A 1927-nucleotide genomic window follows, 5' to 3' on the forward strand; every position below is an offset into this window, starting at 1 on the left:
GGGGGGGGAGAGGGGCGGTCGGGGAGGGCGGCGGGCGGCAGGCTGGGGGTGTTGCATGCTGCTGCCGCTGCTGCTGCTCTGCTGCTGATTCCGCGTCATGGGCTGTTTACGCAGTGACGTATCCAGCGCCGCAGCTCCCACAACCCCTCCACAGGATCCTCTCGGCCTCAAACCCGGGCGTGCACGAGCAAGCGGTAGCGCGCAGCGCACCCTGCCGCACGCCTCCAGCAGCCGCCTGATGATCTCGTCGGGAACTGTGGTGGCGATCTTGCCCACATACACGGTCGTAGCCTTGGCGACTGCCGCGCCGACCGGCCGCCGCAGGGCCGGGAGCAGGCCGGTGGGGCCGAGGGGCGGGCCGGCGGGGCCGGGGGGGCGCATGCCCATTTGCATGGTGGGGCCCGGGGGCCCGGGCGGCGGGCCCATGCCTGGCCCAGGCACGGCGGGGAGGGTGGGGCGGGCGAGGGGTCGGCGCGGGAAGGGCTGCTGCGGACGCAGGCGAGCGCGTAGCGCAACCACAGCGCTTTCGGGCATGCCACCGGCAGCTGCCTCTTGCCCTACAAGGGGGTCCTGGCTGCCAGGCAGTGCACTGGGATGTGCTCACCTGGGCCCATCATGCCTGGCCGCGGCCCCATCATCCCGGGGTGGCCCATCATTGGCGGCATGCCACCTGCAGTGGCGAGCCGGCGGCAAGGGGCTCAGTGCTACAGAGCACCGGCACAGCGACGGGGCGGCGCACACCGCATGGGGCGTGGGCAGCGCTGCGCGTTGCTGCTTTCACGGTCTGCACTTTGCGAGCTTGCCAGCATCAGCTGCGTTTTGGTGGCTGCTGCTTCTGTGAGAGGACCTCTGGATCGTGCAGCAAGGCCTGCGCACCCGGCATGAAGGGTGCCCCGGGAAAGGAGGGCATCATGTTGGGTCTAAAGCCATGAGGTGGGCCCCCTCCAAAAGGTGGGAAGCTCATGGCAGGCTGCACACCACTACGGTAAGCTTGCACTGATCTGAATAATTAGGCTTGGCTAGACGATCGATCAAAGCAACTCAATTGAATCGACAATGAACAAACTTAACGTAGCTTAAACGGTACTATCCGAGGAGTCAGCAGCAGCACGAGCAGTATGCGACAGCGGCTGCACCAGCTGGAGCAGCAGCTCCAACAGTACCGTGGAGAGCAGGCCAATCTTCTCGCGGGCATCAGTTCTGCGGTGCAGCATGCCGTTCAGGCGAGTCGGAGTTGGTCTGGGGTGTGCTGGTGAAGGACACCCGAGCCCAACCACCCCAGTTCAGTTCCGCCGACTATGTGTGCCTTCGCAGGCCCCCCACATTTATGGTCAGCGAAATCACGATCTCGGGGCACCCGAGGCGCAGCTCGCGGCGCTCTCGACGCTGGCGGACGCGCGTTGCTACGGTGTGGTGCCCCGCAGCGCGGCGACCGTTACCGGCCCTCAATTGCATGCAGACAGGCTGCCCGTTCCACAAATGCGTGCAGTGAGTTTCAGCTGCACATTGTCCGCCCTCTCGAACGGCCGCAGTGGTGCTGTTGAAGGACTGCGCAGAGGCGGTGCGGGCGCTCGAGCGCCACGTCCACGCGGCGGGCGCGGTCGCGGCAGAGGCGAGTGCAGCGCGGCCGCGGTGCAGTGCGCTTGGGGACCGGCGGCTGACAATCCGTCTTGTCGGGAAGCAGCTTGGATGAGCATCCATCGCTCAACCTCGCAGTACCTGGACTGCCCATGTATATCAAGGCACCAGCGTTGGCCGGATGATGAGTGTCACACGCACACGCATACACACATGCAACACACATACAACCACGTGCACACAACAGGATGTGGAGGGTCTGGTGGGCCTGGTGTCAGATGGAGCAGAGCTGTATAGCGCAGCTCTGCAGCAGGCAGCAGCCCTGGCCGAGCGAGGGGCGCAGGAAACA

The 1927-nt window shown here is 65.9% G+C and overlaps 1 protein-coding gene across 1 annotated transcript in view; it reads right to left on the bottom strand.

Annotated features, from left to right (window-relative positions):
- MNEG_13167 (RNA-binding protein 25) overlaps positions 1-910 on the bottom strand; it is a gene marked incomplete at both ends in the record, with an annotated part of 5013 nt that extends 4103 nt beyond the window's left edge. The window contains 3 exons of the mRNA XM_014038361.1: positions 211-428; positions 605-670; positions 877-910. Coding sequence (XP_013893815.1) covers positions 211-428; positions 605-670; positions 877-910 — 318 coding nt within the window. The remainder of the gene's footprint in view (positions 1-210; positions 429-604; positions 671-876) is intronic.
- Between the last annotated feature and the right edge of the window lie 1017 nt (positions 911-1927).

This window comes from Monoraphidium neglectum, assembly GCF_000611645.1.
Source record: "Monoraphidium neglectum strain SAG 48.87 unplaced genomic scaffold scaffold03665, whole genome shotgun sequence".
NCBI classification, from domain to species: Eukaryota; Viridiplantae; Chlorophyta; class Chlorophyceae; order Sphaeropleales; family Selenastraceae; genus Monoraphidium; species Monoraphidium neglectum.